The sequence below is a fragment of the Haliotis rufescens genome, unplaced genomic scaffold (genome assembly GCF_023055435.1).
Source record: "Haliotis rufescens isolate VD_foot unplaced genomic scaffold, xgHalRufe1.0.p SCAF_5, whole genome shotgun sequence".
Lineage (NCBI taxonomy): Eukaryota > Metazoa > Mollusca > Gastropoda > Lepetellida > Haliotidae > Haliotis > Haliotis rufescens.
Window position 1 is genome coordinate 15,191,741 of NW_025964223.1, and position 19,273 is coordinate 15,211,013.

Sequence of the window (19,273 nt, forward strand, 5' to 3'; positions counted from 1 at the left end):
GCCTGTTCTTTGAGTTATCTCTATCAGATGGTGTCTTCATCCACCCATTCTCAGGACACACACACAAAATGGATGAAGATATTCTCTAAATCTGCAGAAATATCCTACTTAATGTAATGATTCCCCGAGCTGAGAATTTGCTGCCACATATATTTCTAAAATCATGAAGTGTTGACACATCAAAGGGATATCAAATATTCATTAATTATACTTCCATGTCAGAATTACGAGAACTGATTGGTCTAGTTACTGTTTATAAAATACTATATATCCCGCCTGCAAGGGAAATACATTTCTGAGAGGGAGAATAAATCCCTTATACCCTACCATGAAGAAAACAGGCTGCACGTAGATTTCTCAGCAGTAGAATAAATCCCTTATACCCCACATTACGAAGCAAAAAGCCTCACTCTTTGCGTGCACACCTTGTGGTATAAAACTAACGCAGGACGATCCACGTACCTCTCGTGATCCTGCTACAATTTATGGTGTCTCCTTTGTAGCCTGGGAATACTGTGGACATGACACATTATTGAGGTGTCAACTCAATTTGTCATCCCTTCTAAACGGTTTGTTTACACTGTAACTCAAGAATGATGTACATCATTTAAATGATACATGGTACGCACACCGATATATTAACATACATACTATCCTTAGTGGGGAACTGACTGATAAAATTTTGTTGGAGGCAACGTCAGTATGCCAGGGAGTGCTCTCCCTGCTCTTTGTCTTTGGTGCCAGAACAGGTGGGCTAAGTGCTGCAATCCACTGAATTGTTGCCCTGGATCATGCCAGGATCCGATCCCAGATTTAACCTGATTATGATGCTTGGTTTGTCGGCACCATCCATATGCTGGTGGGTTTCCCTGAACTGGTCTGGAGAGCAGAAGGTCCGGGGTCTGATCCCCAGCCATGTCATACCAAAAGATGTTAAAAGATGGTTCTTGTTGTTACCCTGTCTGGCGCTTGGCATTAAGGGGCTACAACAAGGACTGTTCGGCTCGGAGTCTGTATACTGTGTCTGAGTGGGGTATTAATGTTAAACTGCGGCATGGCATCTCAGTGGGGAAGCACTATAAAATCCACATCACAGCTGACATACAGTTTTAAAACCATACGGACTCCCACAGTTTCCTAGTCAAAAGTTGGGCTCATGTCGTGGTAGTTTGGCTGTATCCTATTCCAGTATTAGGCTCCAAGCTCACAACAAATCCAATAAAAAAATAAGTCAAACTCATTGTCATTTCGTTACTGTTTATATAAAACATGATATATTAAAATAGAACTTTTCAATGGATATAAATACTAAATTATGACAGACATGTACAGAACGTAAGTAAACTTTTCATGTCATCTGTTCATCACTTCAAACATGACTACAGAACTTGGTTCTATCACAAGAATCTGAAGCTCTCTTTACAACAGTAAAATTGTACACCTTCTAAACTGCCATCCCTCTCTGTACATATAAACACCAGATCTCACTAGTAGGGCTGGGACGGTAACTCCGGTATTCAGGTCGGGTGGGTACTGAGTAGGACCCAGGTACCCGCAGACTACCCAGATCCGTGGTTAGTCACATGATATATTATTTAATGACAAAAATTATCTCAAACTCTATGGTTACACTACAAGTCACTAATGTTCCCATTTCTTTCTGACTATGCACCCATTCCTTCTGACTTTTATATGTTTGAATAAAGATAAAACTTCATGCTGTAAACTTCAGTGTTTGCATGACCAGATTTTATACCTGTATCTAAATACATTTTGCCAGGGCAGACTTTTCCCCATCGGACATTTTGTACCTAGCTCATGAGACCTACAGCGGGTACCCGGGTAGTAAATATGGACTCGTCCCAGCCCTACTTACTAGGCTGATATTAAGACTATATTACCTAGTTCCTGAAGTGGCTCTGACACCTGTATCTTTAACTAACTGTCAAATGTTACAAATTAATTGTGAAATTGAAGCTATGTACTGATTCGTTTTTGCTATCCCACTACCATCGTTTGGTAATACATAGCTATGATTCAAACCTTCATGACATTCTACTGAAGTCTAATGCTGATTTTACATGTCCTTCACAAGCTCCTCTGAGTACATATTACAGAATATTGTGGACATCTTTAATACTCCTTGTTCACAGACCATTTACCTTTGACACAAACATTCTCTTTTGTTGAAATTTAGTATCAGAATATAAGTCTTAAATATTGAAGGGGTCAAGTTTATTGCCTTGGCTGCAGTTGCTATGGAGAATTTGGACAGTAAAAGTAGTCAGTACTTAGGTAGGATGTAGTAACACATGTAGTAAGTCCATATATACTACTCAAAAGAAGTTAAAAAACATGGCCATTAACTATACATAGGAAAAACATTCAGTGTTCTTTAACTTCTTTTGAGTAGTATATGATTTCTTTTGTAAGTGTTGACATATCACTTGAATATTGGACTAAGAGATAGATATACTACTCAAAAGAAGTCAAAGAACACCTGTTCATATGAAAAAAATCGGGTGTTCTTTAACTTTTTTTAGTAGTATACTTTCAGTCTGTAACAACAATTCTTTGCAAACTATCAATTTGTGAACAAACACAAGAAGATATTCGAACTTTGCACCTGTTGTCTCTTGCACTAAAATGAAAAAAGTAGGCTTTTAGCACTAAACCCAAGCACTTTGATAGTAGGTTGTCCACCTTAGCAGTGTACATAATCATACACAACACTGACCACACCATGACAACAGACTCGATTCATATTGATATTCCAACTTGTGGTTTTCAAATTATCTTGTTTTCACAATACAGGTGATGTGAATAATGTATTTCCTGCAATAAAAAAGCATGAAAACTATCAAATCACATGTCCTTTGTTTCATAGTACTGATCATGATTTCTTTTGCAGTTCTCAAAACAATACGATATCTTTCTAATTCATCCTCATCCTGAAGCAGTCGTGTACATGTAGTCACATGGTCACCATAAGAACACAAAAATCACAAGAGACTATTTACAACTATCACAGAAACAACTCAACATAATCACCATCCTATTAGCATAACAATATGCAGTAAAAGCAATCAAAACAAAATTTGTACTTCAAGCCATGATACGAGAACCCTGGGCGTGATACCACAGTACCTTTACCCCAGACACAACAGGCCTGTGTACCGATGTACCATGATACAAGAGCCCTTTGCATGATACCTCAATACCTTTAAGCCAGACACAACAGACCTGTGTATCAATGTGTCATGATACAACAGACCTGTGTACCGATGGACCATGATATGAGAGCCCTGGGCATGATACCACAATACCTTTACGCCAGACCAATGTGTCATGATACAACAGGCCTGTGTACCGATGTACCATGATACAAGAGCCCTGTGTATCAATGTGTCATGATACAACAGACCTGTGTACCGATGTACCATGATACAAGAGCCCTGGGCATGATAGCACAATACTTTTACCCCAGACACAACAGACCTGTGTATCGCTGTGTCATGATACAACAGACCTGTGTACCGATGTACCATGATACAAGAGCCCTGGGCATGATACCACAATACCTTTACCCCAGACACAACAGACCTGTGTATCGCTGTGTCATGATACAACAGACCTGTGTACCGATGTACCATGATACAAGAGACCTGGGCATGATACCACAATACCTTTACCCCAGACACAACAGACCTTTGTATCGCTGTACCATGATACCTTTACCCAGACAAACATCACGCTAGCCAGCTAGCCAGAGACTACTAAATTGTCCTGAGGACAAGTAAGAAACCAATGTTGGTAGTCCTCGATGACTAGAAGACTTTGAGGGCTGTGATTCGAAACCAGGTGTCATTGCTTCAAGTTGCTACAATTTGGAACAGAGTAAACTGACAGAAAATGTAAACATAATAAACATGATTGTTATACTCAAACAGCTACAAACACAAAGGACTGTGTCATACGATTTAAACAAGACTTACACGGTTTACAGTTGAGACAACAGACCAGTGTATCAATGTATCATGATACAAGAGCCCTGTGTATCAATGTATCAAGAGTCTGGCAACTTGGTATATGTAATGCATGTTCCGGGGCAAGTATAATATTCATATAGGACCAACTCATGCACATTTATCAACCCCTAAATATTACTTGTCCATGTTGATGGGCCTATTATGACCAAACAAATCCCTGATCGAGAAATAGGTAATTTCAATGAAAACCTAACAAATATCATGTGCGTTTTAACGTATAGAATATCATACTGAATAAATCACAGACATCCCTGTGATTAAATGCATTAACAATTAGTTATAATGTTAATAAATATATCATTCATGGTCTTTGGAGCAGATCACGTGGGTTTGAATCCAGCTGGCTACACACGTTTTTCATGATAATGTTTCATCATGAACGTAAAAAAATGAAGTTCATTCATTATGCAGTTGAACTGTGAGTTAAACTATCACTATAAGGAAAACCGCCGTGGTTTAGTTGTTTAATACCATCAAGGGGAATCAATATGTACATTACTGATCAATACCCATACTTCACCCTGTTGCTGAGGTGATTCCACGACATCCACTCTCACAAATCCCAAAGCTGTTGCCGCAATAAAAATAGTCCATACCCCCAAATCCATACGAGGGTCAGGTAAAACCTTGATAAGACAAATATTCCAAGTAGTTACAAAACAAATCACACATGCAGCTGTGACTGTCACCATGTTCCAGCTCAATACTCGTGTCCTGGAATCTTGGTCACGGAAAATGATAAGATCATTCTGTATCAAAAGCATAAATTAAACACAGTTATTATATTTACTTAACATCTGAAGTATAAAACTTAGAACTGTGGCATCCAAGATAATCTCCACATATTTACAAAAGAAACTTGAACTTGATTATATGCATTATCTTGTGCTTGACTTCACACACAGTTAGCAACATGTACAATTTACACCTGTCAAGGTTGGTTGGTTGGTTTGTTCTTTAATGCCACACTGAGCAATATTCCAGCTATATGACAGCGGTCTGTAAATAACTGAGTCTGGACCAGACAATCCAGTAATTAATATCATGAGCATCGATCCACACAATTGGAATCGATGACATGCATCAACCAAGTCAGCGAGCCAGACCACCTGATCCCGTTAGTCGCCTCTTACCACAAGCATAGTCGCCTTTTACGGCAAGCATGTGTTGCTGAAGACCTATTCTATCCTGGATCTTCAGAGGTCACACCTGTCAAGGCAGTGAACAGGTCCCCTGAGTCTACTGGACCTTTAATTCTGACTAGTCAGCCTCTGTATTCATAGTCTCAGTAACTAGACTGCCATCATGTCCGATGAGATACAGCTCTCTCTTTGTCACAGGTACCAATAGCAAGACAACATCCTTTGGGAAACAGGCAATCTCATTAAAGTCCGATCTTGATGCTCGCTACTGCTGCACAAAGATTTATGTAGAGGTTGGAAGCACAAAGATCTGATTGAAATGAGGTTGGGATTCCAGGTCAGATTAGGCTTGGTGACTTGGGTGATAGTGTGTCATCATACCCCACACATGGGACCTTGCTCATTATATCTATCACCGGTTTGTCTGACCCAGACTCCGTTACTTACAGGGTGCAGTTATAGTGCAAGACTATTGCTCAGTGCAGTGTAAACATGGTAAACTAACAAACCAAACTCAAGTCTCAGTAAGCTTACTTCATGACTTGTTTACTCCTGCATCAACTGTGAAAACAGACGATCCAATGATTGATATTGAGAACAACGATCCACGCCATCAGGGAACACATTTCCCTATTTAGGCCCATGGGCTTAAATGTGAAAAGAATTGGTGCCATTGAAAGATTTGGTGTTTGGATCTCGAGTACCTTAAGTTGTTTACACCATACACAAACTTCTATGATAATGGCATGATCTGCAGATGTCTGCTGAAGTCATCGGAGAGTGCCAGCATGATTAGAACTGAGTTCTCCGAGGCACAAGCTGAAATGTCCATTCAAGTGCTGCTACTGATTAAGCTTGTCCTCAGTCTCCACTGATGTGATGTCAAAGTGTGCCGTGTCTGCTGCTACTTGATGACGTCAGTCCACTTCAGGACAAGGTTGTCTGAATCTGCTGCTATTGCACGATGTCGTCTATGCTCTTGAGGTCCGTTTCTATATCTACAGCTACTACTTGTTGTCATCTGTTCCCTCCAGGACCAAGTTGTCTGCTGCCGCTGTTCAAAGTTGTCCATTCTCTCCATGACCAAGCTATTTGCTGCTACTACTTGATGCTTCCTCCTGGACCAAGTTGTATGCGTCTGCTGCCACTGCTTGATGTCGTCTGCTTCCTCCAGGACCAAGGTGTATGTGTCTGCTGCTACTGCTTAATGTCGTAGGCTTGCTCTGGGGCCAAGCTGTATGTGTCTGCTTCCTCCTGGACTTCCTCCTGGACCAAGTTGTATGCGTCTGCTGCTACTGCTTGATGTCGTCTGCTTCCTCCAGGACCAAGGTGTATGTGTCTGCTGCTACTGCTTGATGTCGTAGGCTTGCTCCGGGACCAAGCTGTATGTGTCTGCATCCTCCAGGATCAGGTTGTCGGCTGCTGCTGCTTTTAATGTCGTCTGTTCTCTTCACGACCAAGTTATCCACATCTGCTGCTACTGCTTGATGTCATCTGTTCCCTCCAGGACCGAGTCATCTGCATCTGCTGGGTCAGCCTCTAACTTGACCTGGCTCTGCTTTGTCCACAGGTGGCTGTACAGACTGTTGGGGTCGGCAAGGAGGCTGTAGTGTGTCCCTTGCTCCGCCACGCAGCCGTTCTCCAACACCAGGATAGAATCCGCATCAACAACAGTCGAAAGTCGGTGAGCAATCACTACTGTTGTCTTCCCTTTCGTCACCTCACGAAGTGCTGACAGGATGTTCTGAAACAGATGAACACACCAGCTCTGAAATCATCAAAGTTTTATAAAATTGAAAAAACTTGTCTGAATGGGGATGCTGTTACGTGGTGACCTGTAAATAATCAAGTGTATTCTAGGAAACCCAGTGGTTGATAGCATGAGCTATATGTCGCAATGCCGCTATCAACCATATCACACCGTGACCATCCATTCCTAATTCCAGGTGGTTCTTACACCCAACATGGGCTGCTGGGGAGCCATTCTGATGAAAGACCCATTTCACAAAGAGATGCTGGCGCAACGACGATGTGGACTCTCTTACAGACTTACGGCAATCATACCTCTAATATAACTTTGTAAAAGGGGCTAAGAATATTACTGAATGGACTTCCTTAACACATTCTCACACGACATTGCCTGGTACACTTCATATTGTTTGTCAGGCGGAAGATTGGTGTCGAACTGGTTGGGAGAATTTCAGTCAGGCTTAATACCATGTCACAGTTCACGGAAGATGGATTTGCCTTAAAGGGAGACAAGAATGTTTGATTCAAGTTGTCTAAACACCATAGTAAATGTCTGCTAGGTTTAAGCTTATGATGCCTTCCTATCTAACAATTATAGCTTGTAGGGTCATAGAGGTTTGCTTCTATAGTACAGTATGTGCATCTAGTACCCCCTAATTCATTACCTTTTTAACATAAGGCATAAAAACATAATAGTCTTGCTTCTCAGGCACCGCCCTCATCATCATAAAGTCTGCCGCACGTTTCGTTTTTATTTCCATTTTTAAAAAAAATACAAAAATACTAATAAATACTTAAAATTTTGTGATCCAATATTGCACGCAGTTACTTCCCTTAATATGCACACTGCTTTATTGCGTTTCTTGTGTTATGTTCATGGCGGCAATCAGAGTTTGTATGCTTGTTCATGTAGGGAGACCCTTTCCCAGGTTGATGGTTCACAACTGTTTATTTGGTTACATACTAGTTTGAATAAGCAAAATAAAAATATACCGACCGTACCATATTTTCAAAAGTCATTGCCTGAGAACCAATTCTTTTATTTTTTGAAGCCCTACAGTTATCACAAGGATCCCTTGACCATCATGGCTAATTTCGAGCAGTGCCTTAAATACACAGGTGCAATGTCTCCATTTCACACAGACCGTGAAGAATAGTCTCCCCTTAACAGCCTGGCACACTGACAGTGAGTGAGTGAGTTTGGTTTAACACTGCTTTGAACAGCATCTTAGATAAATCACAGCTTGTCACGTATTGTAGGAGGAAAACCGAAGTGATGCAGGTCTTGGAGTTGTTCGGACCTACCTGTTCTGTGATGGTGTCGAGACTGGAGGTGGCTTCGTCGTAGATGATGATGGGAGGGTCCTTCATGATCGTCCTGGCAATGGCTACCCTCTGCTTCTCTCCCCCCGACAGCTTGAGCCCCCGCTCCCCCACCTGGGTGTCGTACTTGTCGGGGAATCGGGTCATAATGGCGTCGTGCAGTTCCACCATCTTGGCAGCGTTGTGGACGTCTGTCTCGGACTTAGTCAGATCACCGTAATTGATGTTGTTGAAGACAGTGTCATGGAACAATACACAGTCCTGGAAAAAACAAATAATTCAGTCAGTTGTCAGAGAAAACCAGTGATCATTGAATTCCATGTTCAAATAAAACCATGCATGTAACAGTGGTTTACTTCCAAAATTACTAAAATTACTAAACAATGTTGTGCAACTAGTTTTGATCCCAGAGGAGAACTAAGATGAACTCATCTTCATGCAGATGACTGACACCCATTGTTCCACCCGAGTAACGACTTACGACTATTTGCACCTGTTGTCCTACCGAGAAATGACTTATTACTGTTGACACCTGGTGTTCCACCTCAGGAATGACTTATTACTGTGTGACACCTGTTGTCCCACTGAGGAACGACCTTTTACGGTCCGACACCTGTTGTCCCACCAAGGAATGACTTATTACTGTTTGACACCTGGTGTTCCACTTGAGGAATGACTTATTACTGTTTGACACCTGATGTTCCACTTGAGGAATGACTTGTTACTGTTTGACACCTGTTGTCCCACCTGAGGAACGACTCCTATAGCTTTCCGTGTGCTGTCAAGGTTCAGGGATTTTATGTCCTGCCCGTTGATCAGAATACGTCCCTGGTCTGTGTCGAAGAAGCGGTACAGCAATCTCACAATTGTTGACTTTCTGGATTAGAGAAGAGATACAGTCAACAAGTGTACAGAAAAAAGTAAAGAACTGAGGGATCAACTACAAAAAGATGGTACACCAGTGAGACATCTACATCAAGCATCACAGAGGCTCGTTCACTGCAACCTTTCCCTTACTCACACCCACTGATGGCTCACCCACATACACTGATTCACCCAGACAACGTAATTACTCACCAGGGCACAGTAATGTTTGTTTGTTTGTTCTTTAATGCCGCACTCAGCAATATTCCAGCTATATGTCTGCGGTCTGTAAATAGTCTGGACCAGACAATCCAGTGATTGACGTCATGAGCATCGATCTACACAATAAGGACACGATGACATGCATCAACCAAGTCAGCAAGCCTGCATGACCAACTGATCCTGTTAGTCGCCTCTTACAGCAAGCAGTCGCCACACAGTATTGCCTCACCCAGGCACAGTAGTGACTCACCCAGGCACAGTAATGACTCACCCAGGCACAGTAATGACTCACCCAGGCAAAGTATTGACTCACCCAGGCACAGTAGTGACTCACCCAGGCACAGTAATGACTCACCCAGGCACAGTAATGACTCACCCAGGCAAAGTATTGCCTCACCCAGGCACAGTAGTGACTCACCCAGGCACAGTAATGACTCACCCAGGCACAGTAATGACTCACCCAGGCACAGTATTGTCTCACCCATGCAGTAATGACTAATCCAGGCACAGTAATGACTCACCCAGGCACAATATTGACTCACCCAGAACCGCTGCCACCAACAACGGCTACCTTCTTCCCTGATGGTACGGTAAATGAGAGACCGTTAAGAATCTTCTGTCCTGGGACATACTCAAAATACACATCCTCAAACGTGATGGTGGACTCGGAGGGTGTGATCTGCAGTGCTGGGGCCTTGAGGTCATTCTGTGGGACAAAGAGGGTTGGATGTAAACATGTATAGGGACTCCATCAAGGGTGGATTGTTCCCACTACTATCATGTACCATAAACATATATAATAAAAATATATATCAATATCTGCTTTCAGGAAAAATGCAATATCTCTTGAAGTGAGTGAGCTTGGTTTAACACTGCTTCAAGCAGTATTTCAGTCATATCTTTGTTTCAAGTTGACGTTGGAGGAAAGCCTGAAGTGGTGCAGGTCTAACACATTCACCACCGAGGTGACACCCACAACTATGGGCATGGTGCTGATAAATCTATAAACATAACCAGGGCGAATTCAAGCCCATAACCATTACATCCCGGCATACGTAAGGGATGCAACTCTGCACAGAGAAATGTGGCACCTCGACGACTGAGCCAGATGCTTGCACATCTCCTGAAGACTTACAAGCCTAATCTATATGGGCGCCTCTTACGACCAGAACAGGTTGCTAACCCAGAATGCCCACGGTACAACTCACCATTACGTTGGGTGTTATGTTGAGGATACTAAACATGGTGTGCATGTCAATGAGGGACTGGCGGACTTCCCGATACACGGAGCCGAGGAAGTTGAGCGGCAGAGAGAGCTGGAAGAGAAGTCCGTTCACCATCACCAGGTCCCCGACAGTCATGGTGCCTGAACACAAAATATCAGGTCATCTGTGATTCGTCTCACATACAAGATGGCATCTTTAACCTAGCCTTCTCTCCGCTGCCATATTGAAAATCAGATTCAAAAATCTTGACTTTTTCAGGTGTCATCATGTGAAAAATACGGCAGAATAAGTATGTGAAGTTTCAGCTTTCATCTTCAGTTTCTGAGAAGATGATGTTGATATTTTATTTTATCTGTAAAAATTGTGTCCCATACAAACCTTCCATTATCTGCTGACTGGACAGCAACATGATGGCGGTAAGTCCAGCGCTGAAGATGGCATTCTGACCCCAATTTAACATTGCCAGGCTGGTTGTGGTCTTTAGGGAAGCGGTCTCGTAGTTCTTCAACACCTTGTCATACTTGTCTGCCTCGTACTTCTCGTTGTTGAAGTACTGGGTAAGACATACAACATGGTTACTACGCCATTTGGAATCCAAAGCTGTGATTAAATTTTGAAATTGTACGCCATTTTCCTATCAAACACTCATCTCTACATATCATGATATGCCTACCTCATAAACAATATCATAATACTGGAGTAAAGATGAAACGAAAATCTTTCATTTTACATTCAGCCTGGCTCACAAGAGGACATTGCTGTCATTTAAAATCACATGATTGGTTAATTTAGCTTGTTCTAATAATTATATGCAATATGTACTCCTCCAGACAGTATCTACCTTGACAGTCTCGTAGTTGATGAGGGAGTCAATGGCCATGGATCCTGCCTTAGAGTCTGCCTGGTTCATCCTCACACGGAACTGGGTCCTAGAAATATAGCAGACTCAATCAATAAACAACCTTCCACACAGACTCCCTTCACATCACCCCATCCTCTACCACCACACGGACCAACGTCACTTGCCAATACCAATATGTACTCACACCTTTCATTTTCTGGTTATTGTGTCAACAGACTAGGGACATGTTCAAGGATATTTACATGCTACATCAACTGAGCATCAGATTGTAAGTAGAGCTTATCTCCCCTGGTTGTAAGTAGAGCTTACCTCCACTGAGTGCCTGGTTGTAAGTAGAGCTTACCTCCCCTGGTTGTAAGTAGAGCTTACCTCCACTGAGTGCCTGGTTGTAAGTAGAGCTTACCTCCCCTGGTTGTAAGTAGAGCTTACCTCCCCTGGTTGTAAGTAGAGCTTACCTCCACTGAGTGCCTGGTTGTAAGTAGAGCTTACCTCCCCTGGTTGTAAGTAGAGCTTACCTCCCCTGGTTGTAAGTAGAGCTTACCTCCACTGAGTGCCTGGTTGTAAGTAGAGCTTACGTCCCCTGGTTGTAAGTAGAGCTTATCGCCACTGAGTGCCTGGTTGTAAGTAGAGCTTACCTCCCCTGGTTGTAAGTAGGTTGTAAGTAGAGCTTACCTCCACTGAATGCCTGGTTGTAAGTAGGTTGTAAGTAGAGCTTACCTCCACTGAGTGCCTGGTTGTAAGTAGGTTGTAAGTAGAGCTTACCTCCACTGAGTGCCTGGTTGTAAGTAGGTTGTAAGTAGAGCCTACCTCCACTGTGTGATGAGCAGTGTGAAGAGGGTGTAGGTCCCGATACAGCCCAGCGCCACCATGGCGTACTGAATCCCACACTTGTAGTACTGCAAGAGTGGGAGTGAGCTTTTTAATGCTTCTGTTTTTCAGCAGTCACTGGTAATATTACAACTTATTAGAAAATACTCAACTTCTTCATTTCTGTTTTACATACAGTGAAATATTGTGTCACTTCATACACCTGAATCTCTAAAGACAATGGTGCTTCACTGACTCAACAGGCTCCTACAGTACCAAAATAATTGTGGGGGAAATTTAATCTCATGAAACCCAAATATCCATTCTTACATCTCTAAGAGCACATTTCAACACTATGGTAAAACAGAACAATCTTAAATGTCTTGTAATTTATTTTTTTTCAACCGCCCATCATGCATACCAACCGTGATTTTTCACAAAAACAACCCTACACACACAAAAAAGTATCGCCCAACATTACTAATACCATAACGGCCACTTAGCCATCCAAACAGATATCATTAGTTTGTTGTTTAACATCACACTCAGCAATATTCCAGCTATACAATGTAAGTCTGTACATAATCCAGTCTGGACCTGACAACCCAGTGATTGATTGACATCATAAGTATCAATCCACACAATAGAGATACATTGACATGAAATTGACCAAGTCACCGAGCCTGACCACCAAGTCCAATAAGTCGTCTTGCGACAATAATAGGTTATTGGGGAAATATTCTTACCAAGAATCCCCATGGGTATGGCAACAGATATCATGGTGAATAGACTCCACAATTCACCTGAACAAAACCAACACAGAAGGGAGTGTTTTTAAATACCAGTAACTCCATGTGAGTGAGTGAGTGAGTGAGTGAGTGAGTGAGTGAGTGAGTGAGTGAGTGAGTGAGTGAGTGAGTGAGTGTGTGGGTGGGTGTGTGAGTGAGTGAGTGTGTGTGTAGGTGGATGGGTGAGTGAGTGAGTGGGTGAGTGGGTGAGTGAGTGAGTGAGTGAGTGAGTGAGTGAGTGAGTGAGTGAGTGAGTGAGTGAGTGAGTGGGTGGGTGGGTGGGTTGTTATTGCGTGAGTCAGTGAGTCAGTGAGTCAGTGAGTGAGTCTGATACATTACAGGGCACCCTGGGATACCTACCAATATGGAGGTGACAAGGGAAACCTCGAATATTGTTGGTACAACATTAAACACCAGCGCACTCAGAACAAAGTTGATGCCTCTGAAAAATATGTAAGCACATAACCATTGACACGTGCGAACATGGATATATTATCACACAGCTGTATAAATGTTTCATCTATACCCGCAACCAAAAGAAACGTGAACCATAGAAACATATAGAGAAGTATGTCCGTGAAGAAGAGATGTTCCCAGTGTAGAACAACTAACAACTAACACGCTAATCCTGCACAAGACACGAGTCATGGATCTATGATGTCACATGTGTTGCGTTCATGAGCGTCGGTTCACACAATATAACTGTATTTTCGTTTGTGCATCGACCCAATCTAATGTCTCTTGAATATGAGGAATTCTTCATATTTTAACCAACATGTATGGTATTCGTGTTTCTTTTGTCGGTAAGTATATATTAAGTGACATATGATTCACAACACCAAATGCTATATTTGTTTTGTTAAGGAAAAGCCATATTATTTATAATACTATTTTATTGGCTCTGATGCACAAATGCTTTTACAACTGAAACATTATAATGGTAATATAATAAAATAGCTGCCCTCGCATAACTGGAATATTAAATGCGATATTAAACAAGAAAGAAACAATATATATATAGCTCAAAAGAAGTTAAACAACACCCTACTTTTTCATATGACTTGTCAAATGAAAAAGTCAGATGTTCTTCATGTTTGATGTTTGTTGGTTAACGCCGCACTCAGCAATATTCCAGCTATGACAGTGGTCTGTAAATAATTGAGTCTGTACCAGACAATCCAGTGATTGACATCATGAGCATTGATCTACGCAACTGGGATATGATGACATGCATCAACCAAGTCAGCCAGCCTGACCACCTGATCCAGTCGGTCGCCTCTTACGACAAGCATAGTGGCCTTTTACAGCAAGCATGGGTTGCTGAAGACCTTTTCTACCCCGGATCTTCACTGGCCAGATGTTCTTCAACTTCTTTTGAGAAGTATATATATATATATATACTGAACATGCTGAAATGACAGTATCAGTATAATACTTTTATGTTATATCATCTACAAAATCAACTGAAATACTGAATTCAGGTCATGATATACACAAATAAACAACATGATTACACAATATGAATACAAGAAATTTATAAAAACAATACAAGACAAAATGTGATCACCTTGTTCCCCGATCTATGGCTTTGGACACTGCACCAGTTTGACGAGCAAGGTGAAAGCTAAGGTCAAGGTTATGTAGATGAAGAAACACATTGCGGGCTACACGGCGTATTGAGCTCTGGGCGACCTTGGCAAACACAGCATTGCGGAGCTCATTGAATGCTGAAGCACTTACTCGGGCAAGGCCATCTGAAATGTTGAACAAGAGACGATAACTTGTTGAACATGAAATTCATTGTGTTCAATTTCAATCAGATGCAGTACAGGGACTTAACACTGCCTTGAGGCCACTTCAGTCCATAACCACCCTCACATTTTTACAAGGAAATTCTTTGCAGAACCATGACATTTTGAAGTGTTATTATGACTGTATTTTAACAACATCACATCATCATCATCATCATCATCATCATCATAATAATAATAATAATAGACTACAAATCAAACTTATCATAAACCCATATAAACCAATCTCTACCTGCGTTACTTATCTCCAATTATGACTAGTTTACTTCTGCGAAATTTAACTTTGAATATGGTTTTCAGATCAAAATTAAACCGGTATTGGTTTGGTAGACAAGAATGGTCAAAGACCACTATAATTTGAGTAAAAATTATTTCCTATGCAAAACAAGATCAAGTATAAAAAAAATATATATCAACTTACAGCCTATTAATAAAGCTGTTGCCATGGTTACAATTGTTGCTGTTGGATCGCCAAGATTTAGCCAGTTACTGGGAGCATTAAGCCAGTCTACTGCGTACTTAAAGATGAACGGCACTTGTACATTCATCACCTTTGGAAGTAAAATGGTCAATAAGATCAACATGATTAACAATGATTAATGTCCCCACGTCACTGGGATTTGACGTCAAACATCCTCCATGAGCCAAGTTTGTCATCCTCATCCTGATCCTCATCATGGTCAGTAGTTAGTCTTGTTTGTTTGTTTGTTTGATGTTTAATAAAGCACTCAGCAATATTCCAGCTAACTGACGACATCCTTTTAATATATGACTCTGAACCAGACAATCCAGTGATTACCATGAGCATCGATCTACGCAATTGGTGAGGTGAAATGGGGTTTAACGTCGCGTCCAAGGTTATTGCACTTATATAGCGACGCGCATGTACGTGTATGTGTCCGGACTGATGCCGATTTATAGTGATAGCTCACTGAGATACCATGCCGCAGTTTAACATGAATACCCCACTCAGACACAGTATACTGACTCCGAGCTGACCAGTCCTTGTTTTAGCCCCTTAATGCCAAGCGCCAGACAGGGTAACAACAAGTACCATCTTTTAACGTCTTTTGGTATGACGCGGCCGGGGATCGAACCCCAGACCTTCCGCTCTCCGGGCGGACGTTAGACAATCAAGTGATTGTAACCATGAGCATCGATCTACGCAGTTGGAATACGATGCAACAACCAATTCTCAAAAATAGATAGGTCAGCAGTAATAACTTTAAACACTGCTTATGCATTCATTAACACACACAAAAACTGTAGACAACAATACGAAATCAGTGACATCGTACAGGGCGATAATGCAACACAAGCCCCGTTCATTCAAAAATCAGCCAATCAGGAAACAGGTGTCCGTTAGTTGGTGTGGCCAATTTTTTTCTGTTTATGGAAACATAAACAATGGCTTGGTTAGCCAATCAAATGTCATGGAATCACTTGCAATATATTTATTACACAATAAACCCCCATAAATATGGTAAACAAAGACTTGATGTTCTGCTCACCTTGGACCCAATGAGAAGCCCCACTGCAATCACCACTCTGGCCTTGATCCCGGGCTTGTCCTTGGGCCAGATATAGGTCATCATGGCCTTCACTATGTCCCACCCACTAACTTCTTTCTTAGTTGAATTAATTTCATTAGGTGCAAGAGTAGAGGCCCCGGGGTGAAAACAAGTTCTCTTGCCAACCTTTTGCGGTAATAACTGAAAATGATCAATGATAGATAGAGATAATTCTGTAACACTGTAACTAAGGCAACATATACATTATCTAAGTAAAGCCTTACATTGTTTTTGCTTGGTTTGTGGATCGCTGACCTTAAAAAAAAAATTCAGAGAAGAAAAAAAATCACATGGACAAGTATTTTTTTAATACCACCGACAGTAAAGATTAGAAAGTAGACAAAATTTATGGATAACAACTTCTTTAATACTGTGAAGGTGACGTTTCGGTATAGATACTTGCTTTGCTTGACAACGTATAAGGATCTATACTTAAACATTGCCATTACAGTAAAATAAAGAAGTTGTTATCCATAAATTGTGTCTACTTTGTCATCCGTCAACTTCTAAGTAATGCCTATCAAACAATTCAATAAAGATTACTTTGACAATCAAAATAATCCAAGAACTTTTAATGGCAAAAACAGAATTTTTGTCTCATAAATCATCATTACTAGTTAAATAATTATAATCTTTAAAAAGACCCAAGCAGGCCAATATTTTTTGATATATTACAGACTAAATATTTTTCTATCAAAATCTGTGAAACAAAAACAGTCTGGCCTAAAGGTACAATTGTAAAATATACTACGCTAATCATCTCTTTGGGCAAGTGACTTGTTCAAAATGTGCCTCTGTTCACCCAGCAGTGGGTACCCGGTAGATGAGATGGCACATAACAGGAAGCTTTGGTTGTATACTCCCCAGGGATCTGAGAATTATTTGTGAGTGCACATTGATCCAGTGACCGGGGTAACAATAGCGCTTCAAACATGCCCCTGAGTGGTGTGGATATATGCGCAATACAAATAGCCTATTATTATCATATCATAAAAAAAACAAGTTAATAATCATGCAGGACAGGGACTGCATTATGATAATCAGAAGTTTATGATGACAGCTCTATGTTGCTAGCATACATCAGACTGAACCAACCTTTCGAAACAAATATGACTTTGTGATGTACTTGTTCCATCCACCATGTTTTCCACACTAAAACAGAAAAAGACAGTTGTGATTCCAACAGCTAGAGATCATTAGCTGAGTAATTTCTGTATCCTAAATATCATACATTAGGAATACAAATTGCAATGCAAGCCTTTGGTCAGTATAATACATATCTACTATTCTATGCCGAGTTACACTGGCCTAGTTTGAAGCATAGGAGAGTAATGCCCTTTTTATTTGTGCATGTGTGTACCTCTCTGCCATCTTTAGATGACATATTGAAATTAATATTTCCATCATTCATAACATGATATTTTTCATATTGAATATGTAACATGACACATAAGCATACAAATCAATATATTTATATACAATTTTATCGTTCAGATAGTAGGCAGTATTTTGTTCACTAATATAACTATGTCAAATAGAAAATACTTTTTAGGGTGTACAAGTAAAAGCTGGCAAAACAATTCCATCTGATGTCAGCCTAAAAACAGGGTAATTGGGGGCATCGAGTGTGCATAATTTCCTCTCAGGGATCTATCATCTCTATATACAATGTCACTGAATCAGCCAAGCAATGCTGGGAGTTTTCAATACTTGTTTACTAAATATTAGGGCTGGGACGATACACCAACTGTGCGATCTGATGCGTATCACGATACCTTGGTCACAATCCGATACGAATCACAATACTTGCATGTGCTCTCATCTATGATCCCTAAGCCATATTTTTCATAGGCAGGATTGTCAAATTCCTGGCACACTGACGATTTACAGTTGGCAGTTTGTTTTTTTGTCAAGTATGGCCCTATTCACTTTTCAACTAATAAATTTCACTACACACATCAGTGTATGATCCCACCACTACTATATATATAGCCTGTGGCGGCACTTCTTGTAGCAAGTGCCAGTTTATGAAAGCATTTCTAATTTTGATATACCGTATTCGATGTATTAAGCGCTCCATTCTAATAAGCGCCCACGGCGATATCATGTGAAGGTTACAAAATTGCGCCTGACTGACTCATCTTACTGGGCTAGGCATTATCGCTATAAAATTAACAAGACATTGTCATTTGACCAAACAAGTGTAAACAGAAATAAATGTTCTCAAGGTTAAGGCTTAATTTTAGTGTATTTGGATTGTTGTTAATTAGACATTTAATAAGAAATACTTCTTAGGTGCTTGCAAAACCAATATGCAAAAGTATATGTATGGTAAAATGGAAACATAGTATGTGTAGTCATAATCCGACAAGAACTTTTAGCAGTGAGAATTATTTATTTCAAATTTTGTGTTATTGTGGAATTATATTTCGTCTATTTCAATCGCATGTTATGTTTTGGGCATGATGCGAGTGCAAAATTTCATACAAACGCTTGAAAATAATGGAAATTAGTGTATTCATTGATAAAAAGGGTCAATTCCGCGATATTTTTTGAAATTCTGCGATAAGTTACAATTTCTGGAAATCTTTCCTCGATGGCGGAATCGCAGAATTGATACTGACAGTGACATTAATGACAATGTATTTTAGTTTGACCTACGTTTTGACGGATTCCATTGTGAACCTTGGGTGTCAGTAGCTGCTTTGGACTTTTCACTAAAATACAGAATGACCGTGGTATATTTGTATGACATAAACCACACTTCTGCAAGCTGGGCGAGTAACAGGCCCCCCGAAACAGAACCGTTGCAATCCCTGCCATTGCTTACGGTCGTCCACCCACGGGCATAAACTCAAG

The 19,273-nt window shown here is 40.8% G+C and overlaps 1 protein-coding gene across 1 annotated transcript; it reads right to left on the bottom strand.

Moving 5' to 3' along the window:
- Nucleotides 1–5,126: 5,126 nt before the first annotated feature.
- Nucleotides 5,127–19,273, bottom strand: LOC124113253 (iron-sulfur clusters transporter ABCB7, mitochondrial-like). The gene is made up of 14 exons (XM_048383792.1): nt 19,076–19,273; nt 17,510–17,566; nt 16,355–16,555; nt 15,265–15,394; nt 14,600–14,786; nt 13,393–13,474; nt 12,245–12,333; nt 11,417–11,504; nt 10,954–11,128; nt 10,558–10,715; nt 9,892–10,055; nt 9,011–9,140; nt 8,246–8,524; nt 5,127–6,935 (listed from the first exon to the last, which is right to left on the bottom strand). The coding sequence occupies exons 1-14, from the start codon at nt 19,235–19,237 to the stop codon at nt 6,669–6,671; spliced, it is 2,169 nt and encodes a 722-aa protein (XP_048239749.1). The 5' UTR covers nt 19,238–19,273; the 3' UTR covers nt 5,127–6,668.